The 20,141-nt window shown below is 36.2% G+C and overlaps 2 protein-coding genes across 11 annotated transcripts in view; one reads left to right on the top strand and one right to left on the bottom strand.

The window, feature by feature from the left end:
- Window positions 1-12,208: 12,208 nt before the first annotated feature.
- On the top strand, window positions 12,209-16,744 carry LOC134755777 (peptide chain release factor 1-like, mitochondrial). Its single transcript, XM_063692374.1, has 2 exons — window positions 12,209-13,270; window positions 14,973-16,744. Exons 1-2 carry the CDS (start codon window positions 12,299-12,301, stop codon window positions 15,207-15,209), a joined length of 1,209 nt encoding a protein of 402 aa, XP_063548444.1. The 5' UTR covers window positions 12,209-12,298; the 3' UTR covers window positions 15,210-16,744.
- The window catches only part of LOC134755746 (voltage-dependent calcium channel subunit alpha-2/delta-3), a 26,515-nt gene continuing 21,931 nt past the window's right edge, over window positions 15,558-20,141 (bottom strand). For all 10 annotated transcript variants that reach the window (XM_063692297.1, XM_063692296.1, XM_063692294.1 and 7 more), the window contains 2 exons: window positions 19,669-20,072; window positions 15,558-18,297 (listed from right to left, as the gene is read on the bottom strand). In XM_063692297.1, the coding sequence (XP_063548367.1) occupies window positions 18,202-18,297; window positions 19,669-20,072 (500 nt within the window). In that variant the 3' untranslated portion in view covers window positions 15,558-18,201. The remainder of the gene's footprint in view (window positions 18,298-19,668; window positions 20,073-20,141) is intronic.

Here is a 20,141-nt window from a genome sequence, read left to right as displayed (position 1 = left end):
GTGGAGGTTTACATTGTATTGTGCGATACATACTTAGTTACAGAGAAAAGTTTGGATAATTAATGTAAGTAGGTACCTAATGTTGTAATGCAATGTGAGACTAATGTCTTGGAAGCGCCAAATTGAAATGAAATACCTAAATTACAATATTAGTCAAAACTTCTTTGATAACTAATATGTTTTCCTGCCAAATAATGTTTCACATACATAGGAGTAACACTTTTTTTTAAATGTATTCCTAGTCCTTTTAACTAGTTATACGAATAATATTACATATATGTGACGTTTTCAACCAAAAGGTACCACAATGTCGGTTGTCGATAAGGTTTATTTCCACATAACTATGGAAATAGCGCCTTATTGATAACCGACAGTAAATACCCTTTTGATTGAAAATGGCACTTATATTAAATGTCACATCGCTCACGTCATTGATAACTAGTTGACACGGTAATAGTAGTTACTAATAAACAGTAGGAATCTATAAATCAAACTTTATTAAGCAAAGTACCTACCTAAACAATTATTGCAGAATGGAATGTTTGTTCAAACACTTAACTTACATACAACAGGGGTTTTAGCTAATTTTTTTACCTATTATATATAATATATACGACCCTATAGTCGTTTTGATTGCAAGCTGTATAATTAGTTTTGGGCATTGTTCGAACGATCAGCGCGAGGCGCGAGCAGACGTGCTGGCGTAGCGGGAAGAGGATCGCGCTCTTGGAGAGAAACTAGAGAAAGGGACGGAACATCGCATTGTCAGGGCACAAAAAGTAAAAGCCAGTATTTTAACTTGGTTGAATAACAGCGGTCAACAGAACTCAGGTACCTGAGTTCATAACAAGAATATGTCAAAAACATTTTGTGACACACACTTTTATTACTGACTTATATTATTCAAGTACCTAGTTCTCAGAACCTTTCTTATGAGCTAACTCGATGCGTTTGTGTTTTTCCACCGAATATGGAGGTAGTTCGTCTTGTACTCTTACTAGTCTCTGGTACCGCTTAATGAAAAGTGATATAATATGGAGCACACCCTAGGCATTCCCATTCCCTCGCCTTGCTTGCAGCGAACCAGAATGAGCGTGATTTCCGATCCCGTATAGCTTTTAAGGTCTTGCGGTCCCCCTTATATTGGTTATTTTGAGGAAAGTACGCGGTAAGATGGCGGTAAGCTATGTGCACAACCAGCCCTGATTGCCCCTAACTGGGTACAACCTTAATGAGCTCCTTGAGATTAACGCTTGACATGATGGATGAGATAATGAAAATTTGTTTGATTAGTCGTGCTTTTGGGTTTTTGTTATGAATCTAAAAATGTTCTGGAGGGTCCATATTAAAATTGTTTTTATATTTAATTTAGTATAAAATTAGTTGGTAGTAAAATTATTAGTGATGCCAAATTGGAGTTACCGGAATCACCCGAATACCTACAACTTAATATGAAAATTGACTCTAATGCGATGGAATTATGTTTTAAGATACTACCTACTAGTGCGAGTGTAAACAACATTAATTTACTCTATTTTAATAAACTCTATCGATTAATCGGACGAAATACCGATACATTTTTTTGCTAAATTATAAAACAGAATCATCTAACAGTAGGTAGTAATTAAATATCAAATATGTATTTAACAAAATCTGTTGGACAATTGCACAAACAGCGACATCTAGTGGAGAGTAGAGGAATCTAATGACTGCTATATTTAGTTCGATTGGTTCGATACAAAATATATCAACAAAAATAATTTGAAATAGTATTTAAGGTTTTTGCATTAAATAAGTATCTGCACGTGGTAATATCTTAATGGAAAATAATAGGAAACTGAATTTATGAATCAAAATAGTAAATTAAATTATTTAAATTGTTTTAAAGCTTTAAAACCTAATTAGAATTGTAAAGTTTAAAAACCCCATCGCTGATATTTATCAGTACGTTTTGTTTGCCATGAGTAGCTAAGTAACAAACGTTGAAACTCACAGTCGTTTCGCATTTAATCGTAATGTAGTTCTTTTCATATTTTATATCAGTTTTTTCCGCGTCCATTCTTTAACAAATGTAACGGCTTCTATTCAAAGCAGATCCAAAGCTAATTACGCTGACATGAAATTGCTTTGTGAAATCTTTTCAAGAATTTAATTCCATTTACGCGGCGTGGAGGCACAATCAATTTGCATCGTAGCCATTCAGGGAACCCCTTCAGTGAGTATAATGTCCCTACAATCGCGACGCGCAATATGCTGAGTCGAAGTCACGGTGACTTCTCGCCTGCGAAACCATAATCGAGGGGGTCGGCCCTGTCGCGTTTGTCATCCTACCCTACTTACAAATTCACTTACCCAAAAATAAACCCTAAATTTTACTAGTCAAGTTTCAAAGTTGTTAAGCCCAATTTCTGCAAGCATCATAAATTTTATTGCAGTTTAATACAGCCATAACATAACAGTAATAGGGTAAATGTTTTGGTAAGCCATAAATAAATTGGAACCGCGTCCCGCTGGGAGACAAATTTGGTAACATGGAAGGTATTGTTGTACATCAAAATGTAATGCCATTGTCTATGAATAGAACGCACATTAGCCGGGGTTTAATCTTCGGTTAATTAATTGGACACGCTGCGAGTTAACATTTGATTAATCGTGTGTTTTCTGTCGTAATTGTGGGTTAAGTAATTGATTTAGGTTTATTATGAATTATGAGCCTTTACATAATAGGTATATCCAACCTATTTACGTAATCCCTTGAAATAGCTAAAAAATAATTGTTAGTTGTAAATTCTAATTCATGTACACATACTGACCCCCTAATCCATAAAACTTTACAAGCCTCAATTAGTTTATTTATTTTATATCCCTTATACATAAGTTAAAATGACACATTAGGCTTGTATGCGACATGCATAGATCTAGTATATTTTCTATAGATGCGGCCTACCGCTTGCGCCCGTAAGGGATAGACATAGATAACGTCATAAACGTGGGGATACCATATTGGTAAAAATTACCCCAATATTTGATATCACGTTGGGGCGATTACCCTGGAGGTAAAGTTAGCTTGTTTAAAATTGTTTGAATAAAATGTTAATGGGCCGTTCTTTTTAGGCGTATGAACAATGATATACCTCTTAATTCGCGCAGGTGGTACAAAACTAAACATGTTTAGTAAATAAAACGTAAAATAAAAAGTATTATGAGTTTTAATTTTAAGAAATCACAAATCGCAATCACATTAATTCACACCAATTAATGTACCTACACCACATTTAATCTTCACATTTTTTTTTTTGGAATTAAAAGTATGAAAAAACTTCGAGGTCAAAATTACCCATAAAATTATGATATTTTCATTTGGTATCCCTAACGTGATTGTTATGCAGCTAAATTAAGAAGAAGTTTAAAAATGAATGACCTCAGACTCGTCTGAGTAGCTGACAGCCAACCTACGTAATTTGGGCGGATAATTTTTACAAATAATGTTTTGTTAATTTGCGTAAATAATTGTGATATTTTTATTGAAATCGTTTAATTCTACATTGCTTTGAGTGTAACGTAATTTTACGATGTTATTCTCACATATTGCGTTAAGAGGAAGGTGTAAAATATCGTACTTACGTGTGAAAGGTTATGGTCTCATATTTTTGCTCAGAGCGGCTATTACAGCCGATTACAGAACAATTCACCATTATTTTATCAAAGTTCAAGCATTCAAAACGCTAACCATCACTATATTTCATAAGAGAAAGCACAATTTCATACAAAACAACAATAATTAAACAAGCAACGAACAAGCATGACATGTCACGTACTTATTTGTTTGCCACAAACTCGATTGTGGCAGCGGTGGAATAGTGAAACTATGACGAAGACAAAAAGTAATATATTGCTCTCTGTCACTACTACTGAAAGATACATAAGACTATCCCGTTCGGTTATTTCCCCCCACTCCTCATGACCGATCCAGTTATACTATGGCGACATGCGTTTATGAATAACGCCATTATATATTAGGTTTATTAAATGATTTGACAATTTTGTGAACAATTATTCTGATTCAATGTGCCTCTGTTACTGCTAGGAGAAAGAGCTTGCGAGAAAGACCAAGTGATAACGATACCTCCTAAGTAGGTACACTGAGGCAAGTGACAATTTTATGATTTTGCGTTTTGTACATATATTATTTATTATTAAAATATCAATATTTATCACCCACTGAAATTTCATGCTGAAATTCTCCTAACTACATTTTTATATACTCGAGCATCGTATACTGAGGAAGTGAGGAGGCAAGTCATTTGCACCACAGTACAGTGTGGCATACTGATACAACCACCATGATTATGTTTTTCATTCATGTGTCACGCTCTGAACAAAGCCTTAAAAGTAAATATGGAAAAATAAAATCTTATTACAAAAAAATAAAACTGTCTTCAAAAAGGATGAAATAAAATATTATCCTTTTTTAATATATATGCGTCACCAACTGATATGTTTCAAGTCGGTGCCAAGCCAAGTAGTGACAATACCAGTCAAAAATAATCAGCTTAAAAATCAGCTTTATGTCTATATATAAATCCCATTACAATTGTACTAATATTATAAACGTGAAAGTAATTCTGCCTGCCTCTTTGTCACCTTTTCATGGCTAAGCAACTGAACCGATTTAGCTGAAAATTGGCATAAGGGTAAATTCCTTGTATTTTTTTATACCACATCGGTGGCAAACAAGCATACGGCCCGCCTGATGGTAAGCAGTCACCGTAGCCTATGGACGCCTGCAACTCCAGAGGTGTTACAACTTACATGCATTGTTTTATATTTTGACTAGCGCCCCGCCCCGGCTTCGCACGGTTAGTTCAACTAATTTACACAAAACCTTTACAAAAATATACATATAAAACTTCATGTTGAATCACTCTATCTATTAAAAAAAATCCGTTACGTAGTTTTAAAGATCTAAGCATACATAGGGACAGACGGATAGACAGCGAAAAGCGACTTTGTTTTATACTATGTTATGTAGTGATATGTAGCCATCTGGATAAGGGACAGGAAATAACAGTCCTCAATCCCACACTTACGTGCTATTGACTGTTAAAAAATGAGTAAAAAATACGACGGCAAATAAACGCATTGGATTTACACTAATGTGCCGACAAACATGGTACGGACGGACTGCGCCAAACCGTGTGTTCTTAGGTAACTACGAAAAGTACATTTATTGTCGTCGTGTAAGGTAATCCAACGTACATACTTATAATATACAGCCGCCGCATCCTTATCGAATCGCACCAAAATCACTATAAATCTATGCTTCAAAATTTGGCTTGACACCGACTTCAAACATATCAGTTGATAACGCATATACTAAAAAAAAGGATAATGTTTTATTTCATCCTTTTTGAAGTCGGTTTTCTTTTTTTTGTTAAAGATCAATGCAGAAAGCGACTAAATCCACCGAGTCGTGGTGTGATAGGTATGTCACTTTGTCAAAAATAAAAAGTTGGTCGCTTTCTACAAAAGGTCAGTTTTAATTCTCAGTTGTCAGCGCCAAGCCGTCGGCTCGGTGAGAAACAATCTACATGTTTGCCTTCTGTTAATGACCCATTACGGCCATTACCTAGCTGCCGTTCGCTATGCACTTCGCACGCAACCTTATTTTTTGCACTACATATTTTATTTATTTTTTCGCTTAAATAAATATGCTTTCAGTTTTGAGAAATCGCGTAAAAGTTAGATATTGCCAATAAAAAAATCATTACCTATATCAAACATATTAATAACGGGTCACACGTATTTTACAAAACGTAAATACGTGAGTGACCCGTTATTAATATGTTTAATATGTGTGTCTCACGGAAGTTTTGTTATTAAAATTCATTATATCTAACATAAACAAACTTTGGTATAGATTTGTCGTGAATTTATTAAGCAAAGTAGACATTTGTTTGCGTCAGGTAGCGAGTGCTTTTAGGTGTTAACTGCATAAAGCCAACGTAACATTTAAGTACCGACATAAATAAGTTCAATTCATGTATTTCATTTTATACGACCACTATAAATTTCATTGTGGCCGAGAGAAGTGTGTAGTACTGTTAGCGCTGATATTGCGCAAACGTGCGATATTTATTTAAGAGCTACTAAGTGCACTACGGCTCGTACTAAAAATCTTTCCCGACAGAGAAAATAATGTTTAGCCCTTTTTGTTCTGCTCCTACTACAGTTATCGTACACATGTTAGAAAGGGATGAAAAGGGATTCATAAAGAGGGAAAGCGTGTTAAGAGGTGTTTATAGAAAGGAAAGCGTACAAGGCAAACGGAGCACTTCGCTCGGAAATGGCCCAAAACTAATGTGGACCCGCGCTCGCTTGGGACATAAATCTGCGGGCTAAAACTACGACCAAACGATGTAGGTTTTGTACTATGTTGCCGGACTCAATCTGTAGGATCAAAGGACGATTGCAGAATCACGTCTGCAGATTTAGATTAAACGGAAACTAGTGACAGCTGTAGGTACGTACCTATACCCAGAATGTGATAAAGAAAACCTATTTTTTTTTTCGTTACACAACATGTCACAAATATTTTCTACAGTTTCTATTTGAAAGCCCCAATAATTTTTCGAAATGCATTTAATAGCGCACAACTGCAATCATACTGCTTTAACCTAGGTATGCTTTCACAGAATCTTCAGCCACCATATGAAGCTCTGAAAAAATCGATACCTCGCAATGAATTACGCAAGTCGCAAATGACACGGTAGCCCGTGTGCGGTCGTTTGCACAAACGGCATCGAATTAACTTGATAGCGAGCCGCATGCGATAATCGCCCCTAATGCTACGTAATTACACCCGCCGTTCAGCCACCGCTTATGTATTATATTATATTAATGAATAAACATGTCAGTTATAGTCGCACGCAAAGTAAGTTATAAAAATTAAACTATTATTATTATTTACGTATAAAACAAAGTACCTACTTATAATAGGCATTGTTGTTGTTATAAAATGGTCATTATAATAAGTCCCTTCATGACGTTAATTTTTTTCTTAAACTATGAACCGCTTTGATCTACATTTTAGGTAAGTAAGTATGTAGTTATATCGAAATACACGTTGACACATGCTCTTTAACTTTATAGTAAAAAAAAGTAACTAGGGTTTGCAACAATTTTGATTGATCCTCGACGGCGTTGGCGAGATGACGACGCCTTTGGCAGGAACTGGTGGGAGACGGGTCAAGACCGGGATACGTGGAAAGGGGGAAGGGAGGCCTTCGCCCAGCAGTGGGACACTCTAGGCTCATATAATAAATAAGTAATCGAATGGTAGCAGTGACTTATTATCCTGTTTTTTATTCACGTTAACTTTTCACTTTGACTTTTATTTTTACTTTAACTTCTTATTGACTACCTGTCTATTTAGGTATACATCTGTAAAGCCAGAACCTAACTTTCAATTTACTAATTATCCATTCTAACTATGTAGTGTTCAAAGTAGTAAATAAATTCACTATGCTTTTGTTAGTGTTTTCGTAATGTTGCAAATAAGCACCTAATAGCCACGCTAATGAGCAGTCGGAACATTGTTACTGTAGGGTTAGTTTTCGTGGCTAACACTCCACATTCGCACAAAGAACATTTGTATCTAATTATTGACTGAAGTACAATAGCCGCGTGGTCAAAATGAAGTGTTGCCGATGTAGGGGGCTATTCAAGACACAGGCTGAAGCGTTAACACCTGCTATTAATCTAACGAAGGTTTTACTTGTATACAAATGCACTAAACTGAATTTTCAAGAATTGTTTTTATAGTTTATTTAAGTTGAAAGAAAATTTATTGTGGCCCAAAAATACGCAGTAATTTTTTTTAAATATATTTCTAACTTAGTAATCTTTCACAAAAAATCATTAAAATTAAAACTCTAAATGTATCATGTACAAATTATTTTCTTTTAGTTTCACTTTCTTTTTTGTTAAATAGGTATAAACCTATTTAAAAAAAAAGAAAGTGACTAATAACAGTAATAACATCATTCAAAATTTAAGCACTATTCCGCCACCCATGATAGCCCTGGCAGCCATTGGAAAGTTCCTACAAACGTTTACCATATTCTCAGTACCAGATAGGTATTTATTTTGCGAAATAAATAAGAAATTCAAACTGATTTTCTGCTAGGACCTTATAGATGGTGGAGTAGAGGATCACAAACAAAAATACTCACCATACGGTTAGATGCTTTATACTCCGCGATTCAGGAATTGTACCTGAAATTAATTAGAATATTATTCGTAGTTGGTAGTAAGTACCTGCCTACCTCAACGTACCCACGTCCCCTTACGGAAGATGCTATACGGATTCTAATTTAGGTATGAAAAATTGCTGTTTCAATCGCTGTAGTTCCATTACTTCCGTCAAAAGCTAGTAGAAGAGGAAGCTATGCGGTCGGCAGCGACACAATGCCCGTCCGTTTGTCCGTCGCCATTAACGCTAATAACTCCATACACGCGCGTCTTGCGGTCGCCAGAGGAAGCTCTCTTTGTCAGCCTAATAATTCTATCAATAGGCAAGTTGCGGTCGACACGGTAATCGCGAAATTTGCGGAATTTTAGCCACTCAGCCCTCGGTGCGAAACAAAGCAGAAGCTCTTTGAATGATGCTAATGTCGGCTCGCGTGCGGATAACGGTCGTTTGTGGATTCCTTTAAATAACTGTTATACATATATATACCTATTATTATTTCTCACTGTAGCACCGATACACCCTTGACGCTTCGTAGCACTTACCTATGTAAGTTTTCAACAATTTTCTTGAACTGTTTGATGAAGTACATCTGGTTTGGTTGATAACTTATTGCACTTATTGTAATTTGACCATCTTTGTACCATATTCTATGAAGTAAACATTTGTATTTGTAACATCATACAACGGTATTATGTTTGGGATTAGCTAAAGACGGTAATACCTATATATGAATTAACAGCATAAATTAAAACCGTAATTATCGCGAAACACTTACCGCCTGTGTAGGTACTCCCATTGTCCGGTCATGCTGCAGACAAATGCGCTGATAATCGTCACTTTTCACTTCTTAATGTTTCAAAGAAAATTAAAGGTACTTTTACACTTCCTGTCCTCCCCGATCCACTTACAGTTAGTCTGATGTAGTGTGTCTTGCTTCAGCTATCTTTTGTAGGTTCTGTTCAGGACGCGCTTGCTCTAAAAGAAGGTAGCTATTGTTATCACATCTACCTACGTAATAACATTTTGTAAGTCAAATGCTCAGCAATGCCAAGGTCGGTTGTTCAATTGATGGCGTAAGCTTCAATAACATCAGTTATGCTGATGACATGGTGTAGTCCAATATTTCCGAAACTACTCTTAATAAAAGACAAATCAGAGAGAACAGTATTGACGTCGCCTCCTAAGGTTCCGTCATCTAAGTACCAGACATTGAATTTTGATTTTAATTTTTTAATAATTGGATTTATAACCGAACTAAACATTGCTGGCCCGAGAGGGTCACCCTGCTGACAGCCAACCTCAGAAGATAATTTATGTGATTTGCACATTAATTTAGATGAGTTTGAATAGCAAAAGAAAAGGTAATTGTATAGCTCCGGAATTTTGTCCTTCTGTCAGCAAAGTGTCCCTACTAACCGAATAGGGGATATTACTGCAATGTTCTGCCACCAGAGCTCAGGCCTAGCCTTTTTAGTAAACCATAGAGTAACTTAAGGGCTTATTACACTTTGCTAAATTTAGTGACTAACAAGAGGGACGCCGCTATACGTGAAAAACGATAGGATGTATCTCTTATCGCGTCTTACGTTTAGCGGCGTCCCTCTTGTTAGTCACTAAATTTAGCAGTGTAATAATAATAAGCCCTTTATACATACTGTACCTTTAACAGGTTTTTGACAAGTTATCAGATATAATAAAATATGCATGATATTGATGCATCAAGGCGGTTTGTTTACAGAGGACCTACCGGGGAAACGCGAATCCGAAATTTCGCTATCTGCCTCTTTATCGCTCGAATATGCAAGTGTGACAGAGAAAACGAAATTTCCATCTTCTACCCTCAGATTGTGGCAGTGGCGCCCTGGCGCCCCCTACGCAGAGTTTCGCGTAATATTCCATATTAAAAGCATTTTTAACGTCAATTTTGACTACAATTTCGCAATCATTGAGTGAAAGGTAGGTCCTTAGGGCATGGACGGCTGCCTCGCACCCGCCTTTCGTGCCGAAACCTAGCTGTACTGGTTCAAAAATGCACTGAAATTTGATCTAACGTGTCTAACCGCAATTTTTGATGCCAGACGTCGTAAAGTAGACCCCACCGCAATGGGTCTCACCCCTCCGTCCTTTTTGGTTAGGGCGATCAGGTTTGCACCGTATAGAATAGGGACGATTTCAGTGTTAATTTTGCCTGAAGACATAAAATTTATTAATTTAGTAAGGGAGCTGATAAGCTGCTCACCTGCGTCGCCCACGGAATGAGAAATTAGATCCTTCAAATGTTGGGGCGAGATCCATCCAGGCCGGTCACCGAACGTCTCTCTTTGGTTTTAGGTACCATAAATTTTTTGATTCGTAATAATGTCTTCTCTGCTACCAGGGCACTTTGCCAACGTTAAGTGTATTAGATAAATATAAGAGTAAGTCGTCGACATTCAGTCATCCGTCGAGGTCTTCACGATGCACAGGAGGATAGCTGGAGCAGCTGCAAAGCATAATGGCGGCCGAGACCACGATGCCACGAACCATCGAATGATGTCTAAAGAATGAGTTATTCGCATTTCCAGAAGAATTCTTCATTAACTGCACCCATTGCGCTTGCCATTCACTGCATAATATCCTATCAAAATTTTACATTAAACAGCAGAATGCAAAAAATATATAAAAATGTCTGGAGCACGATCGTCCGCCACTTTTTCTACCATTATCAGTTTACCAGTTACACATCGCGACTTTGACACTATAAAGATGTGTCACAGAGAAAACGAATACTCGTATGTTGATGGCCAGTATTATTTTGCATCTTGGTGCAAGTAGGTTTTCTCCTTCTAAGTCGGTCCCTCACTGCTGAGCAGAGTACTCCGCATAGGTACAATTTTTCTTTATAGTAGCTTTCCACTTCTCTCTGTCGGTTGCTTTGTGGAAAGCGTTGCTTAATAGTGTGATGGTGGTGCAAGTAGGTACAACTGTGGTAAAATAATGTGTTTAGTCTCGATGCTGAGGCCGGCGATGAGGGGCGGCGGTGGGCGGCGGTCTGTCTGGTCTATCAAACAACCACCCTTTTCGGCGGCTTATGAGCATGAGCACCCTAGTGAGTATTATATTCTTTGATGAGCACTGCATCGTCTGCATCCTTCCACGGGAAACAAATGTTTGTTAGGTGACCTATTTGTTAGTATTTACATGTATTTAATTTATTTCACTTAATGTGCATAATCATAATTATAGTTTGATAAATGGTTTTGAATATAAATGAAATGATTCAAATGATGAAATGAAATGATGCTTGAAAAATAGTTAATTTTAGTTTTTTTTTGTGATTGTTATGAAGGTACCTATATAGTTGGTCAAGCCAAATTGGCAGTAAATAAGAACCAAAAAAACTATACTCATCCTTTTATTTTGGGTGCTAGTACTAGTGTAGGACAGATAGTATGATTCTATGTTTGAAATGAGACAGTCCTTTGACAAACTATACTTATTTTGTACGAGACAATTATTTAGGTACTGCTGCTTATTAAAGTACGTAGCATCTACGTAGGTACTCACCTAATAAGCGCAGTGCTGCCAATATTTTACATAGCTATAATATAAATTATAATAGTAGTCCGTTCTGCCATCTGGTACAATTTACTGAAATCATTTTATTTTTACTTTAACGCCATCTGTTGAGGAATGGTGGTAGAACAACTTTTTAATTGCAATGCTACTCAACAGTAGATGGCACGTAGATGGCAGTATGAAACGTGCCACATACAAAATAAATATTATATAAATATATAATACATAAGATGTACATGATCAGTTCATTTGAAATATTTAAAGCAACAGTAAAATTAAAATATAATCAACATAAAAATATGAACGTAAATAAAAACAAAGAAAACAATCTTGAATGTCAAAACCTGTAAAAAAGTTATGTGACATGACATTGACAGTGACAATTTAATCAATTTATAACCTTAAAGTTTGAGCTCGTAAGCTCCAAAACAATTTCAGAATTAAATTTGCTGATATTATATTGATAATAGATTATTGTTTACAGTGATGTTGTTTACTAAAATGTCAATACTAAGATCGTTGTTTAAAACTGGCAGGCATTCTCTTTTACTCCGACAATGTTATTCTTCAGATAATACATTGAAGTTATCTGAACCTGCCGTGCAAAAGTATCTTAGCCATTTGTTGTTAGAACACGAAGAACTTTTAATTAAATCACGTCGTAACGATACAGAAGTCAAACGGCTGCGTGAAATAAAGCCTGTCGTTCAAGTTCTTGAGGAAAGGATCGCTTTGTTTGACAGTATCGAAAACCTCAAAGAACTCAATAAAAAGGAGAACCAAGATGATGAAATGAAGAAAATGGTTAAGGAGGAGGCTCAGATTTATCTCGGACGTCTCAAGGAAGTAGACAATGACCTCCAGTCAGTTTTATTTCAACCATATATAACAGAGGGTGGCATTTTGCTAGAAGTCACAGCCGGCGCAGGTGGTCAAGAGGCCATGCTATTTGCCCGAGAGCTTTTCGAATTATATGAATCATATGCACATTTTAAGGATTGGGAAGTAAATATAGCTTCTATTGAAAAGTCTGACATTGGTGGTATTAGAAAAGGTTCCATGCTGATTAAAGGAATTGGTGTGCCAGAGTTCATGAAGCTTGAAGCCGGAGTGCACAGAGTTCAAAGAATACCTGCTACAGAAAAGGGAGGCCGAATACACACTAGCACAGTGTCGGTAGCAGTTTTGCCGCAACCTAGTGAGATCGAACTAGATATACCCGATAGGGATATTTCAATTGAGACTAAGCGTGCAAGTGGTGCAGGAGGGCAGCATGTGAACACTACGGACAGTGCTGTTCGCATCATACACCTGCCGACCGGCACTGCTGTGGACTGTCAGGAGGGACGGTCACAGATAAAAAATAAAGAAATTGCCATGCAGAAACTGAGGACACTCTTGCTACAGAAGCAGCAAGAAGAACTGACATCCAAAGTCAATGCAGAGAGAAAATCCCAGGTCGGTGTTACTATTGATTGAAGAAATAATCAAATATTTATTATATTATTATAACATTCTTTTATGATGATGATGTAATCCTGTTATCCCTCATTAGGGACATAGGGCTCGCAAAAGAATTTTCCTTTATGTTGCTTTCCTGAGCAGCTACTTCCAGCTCTTTCCAGCCGAGTCCAGTTGAACCAGCCTCTTTTTCAACTGATTTCTTTGATATTCCTTGAAAATTAATGATACTAAATGTATCATGTTCATATAACAATTTTCAAGATTTAAATTTAATTATTGGCACACAACTATTTCATGCTAAGCATAGGGCCTTGTTAGTGCACAGAATACATAATAATGCCAAATACCTGATTTGGTAAACCAAGACACTGGGATCACCTTAAGCTGGCCATACACACTAGGGTACACCTGCGCAGTGTAAGCTGGTTAGAAAACTGCGCAGTCGAATGCCACACACGCTACGTTTTACCTGTGCAGTTGGCAAAACTGCGCAGGCATACCCTAGTGTGTATGTAGTACCCTAGTGGGCCAGCTTTAGTACTGTTTGTCACAGATGTTGTGTAATATTATAATTAGTACAGCGGCCAGAGTGCCTAATACACCATTTGATGTGACTGGACAGTATTCTACCGACAAGTGGTATCGTTGTGTTCGGTAGACTCTACTGAGTACGAAATAAGGACTTGTCACTTTTTAAGAGTGTGGGGTTGATAACTGTGACGTCACAAAATCGGCAGTACAAAGTTTTTAACTTTTTTCTTTTAAACATACCATGTGGGGTACCAAATGAAAGGGCTTTTTGAGTAGATTACAAATATATAACATATTCTAACATTTTCACTACTTGGTCTAACAAATTATTAGAAAACGCTCAAAAATTTCACAATCCTGAGTGGATTTTGAACTGCTCTTAAATTTAAAATAGCTAAATAGATTAGTTCAAAATTTATATACAATGACTGTGAATATCCTCTATATTATATCAAGAAATAATTAAAGAGATATGTCCGAAAATAAGAAAAGTACATGAATTTGAATATCAGTATAATTTTCTGGTCTAATGTATGTATTTATTTTGGTATAGTATAACAGAAAATTATAGTGTTATTTAACTTGATGTACTTTTCTTATTTTTGGACATATCTGGTTAATTATTTTTAGACATGATATAGAAGATATTCACAGTCATACAGAATAATATTTGGACTAATCCATTCAGCCATTTTTAATTTAGAGCAGTTCAAAGTCAACTCTGGATTGTGAACTAGTGAAAATGTTAGACTATGTTATATATTTGTAATCTACTCACAAAGCCCTTTCATTTCGTACCTCACATGGTATGTTTAAAAGAAAAAAGTTAAAAACTTTGTACTGCCGATTTTGTGACGTCACAGTTATCCACCCCACACTCTTAGAAAGTAACAAGTTCTTATTTCGTACTCAGTAGAGTCTACCGAACACAACGATACCATTATTATTCACAATGACGGGACTTAATCGCGTAAAATAAGTTTTAAATTTACCCCCGACGTTTACGCGATTAAGTCCCGTCGTTGTGAATAATAATGAGTAAAAATCGTAAAAGTTTAAAACAACAATACCACTTGTCGGTAGAATACTGTCCAGTCACATCGAATGGTGTATTAGGCCCTCTGGCCGCTGTACTATAATAGACTACTTATTGATTCTATTACAGGTTGGGTCAAGCAATAGAAATGAAAAAATCAGAACCTACAACTATCCTCAAGATAGAGTGACCGAGCACCGGCCGGGCGGCGGCACGGTGCACAATCTCAAGGCCTTCATGGAGGGAGGTGACTTGCTAGAGGAGCTTCAGGAATCTCTACTGAGAGAGGCACGGTACCAGACTGTTGTGAGCGAAATAGAGGAGTTCAATAAGAAATATGGGCAGGAGAAAGCCTCTACCAGTTAGACTGTAAGTCATTTAATTTAATTTAATGTAAACACTAGATTCTGTAGATAATAAAAGTAGTTGATTAAAAATGCTGCTAAACCAAAACAACAAATATTTATTTTGTACCAAATGAACAATCACATTTCATTTAAAGGTAATATTATAAATAATCACATTTTTATGTAATGACAGAGATTCAAAATATGTATTTTACTAAATACTAAAATATATTCTTACAAATAGAAATATGACTGCAAGTATTTAATACATTGAATAACATAAATAATAATGTTTCTGATAATATCTCTTCAAAGTATTAATAATTATTTCACACCATAGTAATTATAATTAGGTATTTATTGTGCAGTATTCATATATGTGCAGTTTCAGATGTGATGCAACCTATATGTTTGATATGGAATGTGAAATAATCATTCACACGAAAATTTATATTATAAAATATTTACCAAATCAAATTCACTACCTATCCAAGCTGGCTTTTGGAACTTTAGTATAACGAAAACTGAACAGACAATCTTCGCAAGAAAATACAATCTTAGTGTCAAGCAATATTACAAATTTACTAGTACCCTTACCACCAGTCACTGACAGTGTCAACATTGACATATACGCTAACGTCTACGTAACTTACTTTCTTTGTATCTCGCTCGTACTAATTTATTAGTGCGAGCGAGATGTATAGAAAGTAAATTACGTAGACATTAGTGTATATATTAAATTATTTTAAAGCAGGTCACTCACGTATTATTAAGTGAATAGCACGTATTATTAATATGTTTGAGTCTCACGGGAGTTTTATTAGTGTATATATCAGTGTTTACACTGTCACTGACTCGTGGTACGGGTACAGGACGGAAACGCCAACCAATCTCTCAGAACTTGTAAACTTAAAGTACTTACAATAATATTTATAAATTTAATTACTGAAGACTAGAATAAACTTAACATACAACATAAAATGTTCGCATGTATTATGTATATTTAACATAGCTAGAACAAATATGGGTTTGTTCCAATTTGTTGAAAAGCTAACTATCTTATATTTACATTCATTAAATTTCATTATTTACCACCCCCAAACCCTAATCTGTTATTCACAAATTTCACAATCATGTTGCCACTGATGATTAATACTAGAATTAAAAACAATCTGTTAACTCTAGCCTTACCACGAGTTTGACACTGACCTGACTGACATATACGCTAGTGTGTAACTTTCTATGCATCTCGCTCGTACTGGCATATTAGTGCGAGCGAGATGTATATAAAGCAAGTTGCGCAACGTTAGCGAATATGTAAGTGTCAAACTCGTGTTAAGGCTATTGGTGACACTGACAATTAAATATACTCTTTTAGTAGCCATGTTCCGTGTGGCACATTGGGAGCATGAAAGTAGCTAGTTTCTTTATAAGACATCGAATTAACACTAAGAATAAACACATTATTACTAAGTATATCTGATATGTGGGAATGACATGTAACAGTGGCTATACTACTAGTTCTAAAAATAACGTTTATCCACCTTTAATTACTTAGAACAAAATAGTTACCAAATAATTCCACATATATCTGTATGTTCAGTAATGAAGACCACTCTATACATTATATTATAATGTTAAAATTTGTAATGACATTCTTATTGGATGAGGATGTTATATTTTTAATAAATTTATTGTAAAACTTGTAAATACTCCAATAAATTCGTATAAGTTGCTAACAGAAAAAAATGCCCTTAATGCCGATCTTTGCAAATAAAACCCGTAATGACACTAAACGTGTCTCCAGATTCTCAAGAATTAGGCGAACTAAATTGACATGAGATTGGCAGCTAAAATGATACCAGGAATAGCAAAAAAATACGAGTATATATGTCGATAAAATTATATCGATAAGTAAGATATTGCAACTACTAATAGAAGGGTCACAAACGATTTCGATTTATGAACATCACAAGAAAAGTGGATGATTCGATTGTAAGATTGTGACGATACCGATCAAATCAGGAGAAAAAACATTTATTTAATTACAATACAATAGATTTATCCAATATCCTTGTCTTCATTACTATAAAATTGCGCAATTTTAGAAATACCAACGAACATTTGTAAAATAACAAAAAAAAAAATACATTTGAACTGACCGCGCAACAGTAACGCCCCTAGCGGTGAATTCTCGTGATATTCTCTCATTCAAACTTTTTTGAAAATATCGATACGAACAGCACTGGCCAAACTGTGGTATCATTTGTGCATATTGACTTGTCAATTTAGTTCGCCTAATTTTGGAGGCTACTTTAACCAGCACGACAAATTCAAAGCCAACCCATTACGTGTCTAGCACATATCTTGACCCAACTCGCGCTTTTTCATAAATCAAGCGCGACTTGACACATAAAGTCGCACGAGCACAGTATAAGGAAGGTGTATTTTTAGATCCAGTAGTCCATCTTCGAACATTTTATAATCCTCGTTCGAAATTCAAAATCTCGGACTTAGTACACCGCGAAATTCAGTAAAATGCTGCAAATAGTGTTAAAAATACGAAAATCGGTACGATTGATCTTTAGGCCATTTGAATCAATTTGACCCGTAGCACTTAATAAAAAAGGAGAGGAGTTATGACGGCATCTTTTTTTGTATGGGAAAATTTTTTTTTGTTCAGAAACCTATCGTGTGTGGTATTAAATAAAAGGGCTTTTTGAGCCGATTGTACTGATTCTCTTTGCGGCGTACCGCTAGCACTATTAGTAAACATGCATACCTAAACCTGCTTAAATCCGTCGCGGCGTCACTTGTTTTTACCCGAGATCCGCTTTTTTTTTGTTCGAAGTTGGACTACACGCTATAAATCGGTGTAAGTATACTGGCCGAGCTGCGGCAATACGAGATAGGCGTGCTCAAGTAATACGCGTCACATCCTTTTTTGAGTATATAAAATACAAAGAGCTTTGGACATCAAAAATTAGGGCAATTCCAGTCAAAGATAGATTTTACAAATACGTATAAATGGAGACTACTGCTAGAGGAATCCAGAACATATTTCTGCCAGGAATGCTCGCGCGCCCGCACATATCAATGTTGCTCTCCTGAAAAAAAAAGAACATCACTAAATATAGTCTGCATCATCTCAAATGACTTTTTCGTCTAAGACGGTAATCTGTTAAACAAAAGCCTTTGTCTTTTTTGTGCGAGCTGTCGGCCCTTATGTGCCATTGTGTGTTGGCGCGTGCCACGGCGCGTGCGGCGCTCACACACAATGAAACCGTTCGCACACAAGAGACAATGGTTTAACAGATTACCGTCTTAGACGAAAAAGTCATTTGAGAAGATGAAGACTATACACGGTGTAACATGAGGATACCGAATAATTTTAACAGCGTATTCCTGATCATATTTAAAGACTAAAATGTCCTATAAACTTTTCTGTAATTTGCCTAGTTTCAGAGTTAATACCAATTTAAAAAAAAAACAATTATTACATAGTGCAAAACGCATTTTTGATGTCGATGTTGCCACTGTGGGACGTAGTCTAAGTAACCTTATTGATAGATGTCAAAAAGTGACAATTTGAAAGTAACACTTTGTTAAAACTACGTTTTACGAAAAAAAAAGGTAAAAGTCCATTTTAAGTGACAAGTTGACCAATAATACAAAAAAAAAAAATTTTGCGAATTTCACCTAAACAACATTTTTTCCTTGGTTAAAATCTTTCGGTTTCCTCGTGAACACCTTGTATAACTCACGTTTCTCAGACATTGTATCTATTAGTGCTTTCATTTAGTAAACTTTCAACGGCCGGTTTTTCTATCAATGTCAAATATAGCATACAACTACATTTTGTAAATATAAAAAAAAGTACTTGATACCTAACCGTAATTTACGTTGCGCTTTATAGTACAAATTGATGTGAAATTGCCCTTAAAAGTAAAAAAAAAATGTGTTTTGCCTGCGGCGCCGCCAGCTTGGGATTCGTTTTCATTAAACCTCTTTCCCCCAGGGGAGAATTTCCTACAATAAAGTAACATTTCTTAAAATAAAATAAGTAATATGTACGAGTATGTACAGTCTCAGGAGTTAAGCATTTTGTTTGCCAAATTCATTAATAATTTAAAAACTGTAATAGATGTCATATATTAAAGAAAAAGTGACGAAGCCCTCCAGTGGTGGAGGCCGGAGATTTTAACTTATATATAGTAGTGTGACTACTTAAAAAACACAAATCAAAATACTTAATAAAATAATTTAATTTGCTCCCAAACTTGTTCATTAATAATTTGTTCAGTAAAAGACAGACAATGTTACTTTCGTCTATTCTATATTTGAAACATAACATTCTCATGCTGTCTACAGACGTATCGTATGCGCAGGACAGAACGGTCGTATAAGTATTGAATAACAAGTTTGTCCTTTATGGCGGGATAACTGTGTTACAAATCAATTGCAATTCGTCCACTTACCTCTGGATGACTGCGGATGCAGGAAACCGGTTGCTTTCTGTACAGCGGATGTATGTGCTTCAAACACGGCAGCGTTTCGTTGTACAACACCTCGGTCGGCTCCACGGAGAACACTGAACCTTCTTCCTTCGGACAGTTGGTATCCACCACTACAAGCAGCATGTTCGTAAAGTTCACTAACTGCACGTAGAACGGTCGTTCACACTCTTTCAGGGGCTTGTTAAGTTTCTCGTTTAGGTTAGAGTAGTCGAGTTGGTAGAGGTACATCTCCCTGTCGCAAGGCGTCGGTCGTGTCCTGTTGATCAGTACCAGCTTCTCGAAGTCGCGTTCAACCCGCGCCGTCGGTGGCTTCGTCAGGAACGGGTCGTCAGTATCTTCGTCGTTCTCGTAATTCTGGTACGCCACTGTATCAACAATATTCGGGGTCAGATGATTATATTATTTCCAAGAATCCCATGCAATCCAGACAGCGA

The sequence above is a fragment of the Cydia strobilella genome, chromosome 3 (assembly GCF_947568885.1).
Source record: "Cydia strobilella chromosome 3, ilCydStro3.1, whole genome shotgun sequence".
Classification (NCBI taxonomy): domain Eukaryota; kingdom Metazoa; phylum Arthropoda; class Insecta; order Lepidoptera; family Tortricidae; genus Cydia; species Cydia strobilella.
The sequence above is the reverse complement of the archived record's forward strand: the minus strand, read 5'-3'. Positions and strand labels throughout refer to the sequence as shown.